The sequence below is a fragment of the Rhincodon typus genome, chromosome 35 (assembly GCF_021869965.1).
Source record: "Rhincodon typus isolate 14 chromosome 35, sRhiTyp1.1, whole genome shotgun sequence".
Lineage (NCBI taxonomy): Eukaryota > Metazoa > Chordata > Chondrichthyes > Orectolobiformes > Rhincodontidae > Rhincodon > Rhincodon typus.
Window position 1 is genome coordinate 8228146 of NC_063366.1, and position 1243 is coordinate 8229388.

General features: G+C 46.7%; 1 protein-coding gene across 1 annotated transcript in view; it reads left to right on the top strand.

The window, feature by feature from the left end:
- LOC125486933 ((3R)-3-hydroxyacyl-CoA dehydrogenase-like) overlaps positions 1 to 1243 on the top strand; it is a 37705-nt gene that overhangs the window by 12924 nt on the left and 23538 nt on the right. Inside the window, exon 3 of the mRNA XM_048616492.1 lies at positions 863 to 948. Coding sequence (XP_048472449.1) covers positions 863 to 948 — 86 coding nt within the window. The remainder of the gene's footprint in view (positions 1 to 862; positions 949 to 1243) is intronic.

The window sequence follows — 1243 nt, forward strand, 5'->3', positions numbered from 1 at the left end:
GCTCCAAGGGTGAAAAGACAGTCCCTAACCCAGTGAGACTCTCAGTACAGTGATCCTCACTCCTCGCTGTCTGCAGTGAGGGTCAGATGAGCACTGGATGGGAGGGGGTTCGGGGGGAGGTGTTGGGAATGGAGGTGCCTTTCTTCCAGCGAGCTGCAGGTTTAACACAGGGCCAGGCGTAGAACGCTGCAAGTCCCAGAAAGACACCCGGTTTATTTTTCCTCCGTTTCGATTCTGGAGTATTAAGGAAGAGCCCTGGGAGGAGGGCTTTTATTTAAACCTGGTACTATCCCTGTCCCAGGTGTGCTTGGTGGGAGTCGGTGTGAGGGGAGTTTTATTGTTAGTCGAAGTGAGCTGAGGGACTTCCTCTGGATTTTAACCCATTGTTGTCCCTGTCTCAACAAGGCCTCACACCTAAACAGCATCGTCTGAGCTGAAGGTATCACCTCTGGTGTACACTGTTAAAACCTTCAGTTATCTCGGAGCAGTGAGTTGAAAGAAATTCTGGGATTTGCATGTTAATCAATCAAAACCTGCATCTCCTTTCGAACTGATTAAAGATTTAACAGGAGGGAGATAGCTAGCCATTTTTGGTTTATTCAATATATTTGCATCAATTATTAAGACCCTTTGATCTTTTACTTATAAATTCTGTGCTTTGATGCCTCTCTCACTACACTTGATGAAGGGGCAACGCTCCGAAAGCTCGTGCTTTCAAATAAACCTGTTGGACTATAACCTGGTGTCGTATGATTGTTGACCTTGTCCAACCTCAGTCCAACACCAGCATCGTTTGAGAACATGGGGCTTCTCAATGGTTCCTGTGGCAGATATTTACTCAGCATTTCCTGTGTTAATGCAGGTTGGAAATGTGGGACAAGCAAATTACACAGCATCTAAAGCTGGAGTGGTCGCCCTGACAAAGACCAGTGCAAAAGAACTGGCCAGGTATTTTACGCTGTCTCTGTGTGTGTGTGCGTGTCTGTGTCTGTGTCTGTCTGTGTGTTACTGGCTGAGAATTCATGTGTGTGTGTGTGTGTGTGTGTGTGTGTGTGTGTGTGTGCGCGCGCGCGCGCGCTTGTGTGTTTAGATCTGAGCACTTTGCTGCCAGGGAAGGTGCTGGTTACTGTTTGAGAAATAATATTGTGCAATTATGTGTTACCACCTGAACATTGTACAATGAGACATTCTATCCATGTGTGTTACTGTCTGATACTGTACGGTGTGACATTCTGTCTGTGTG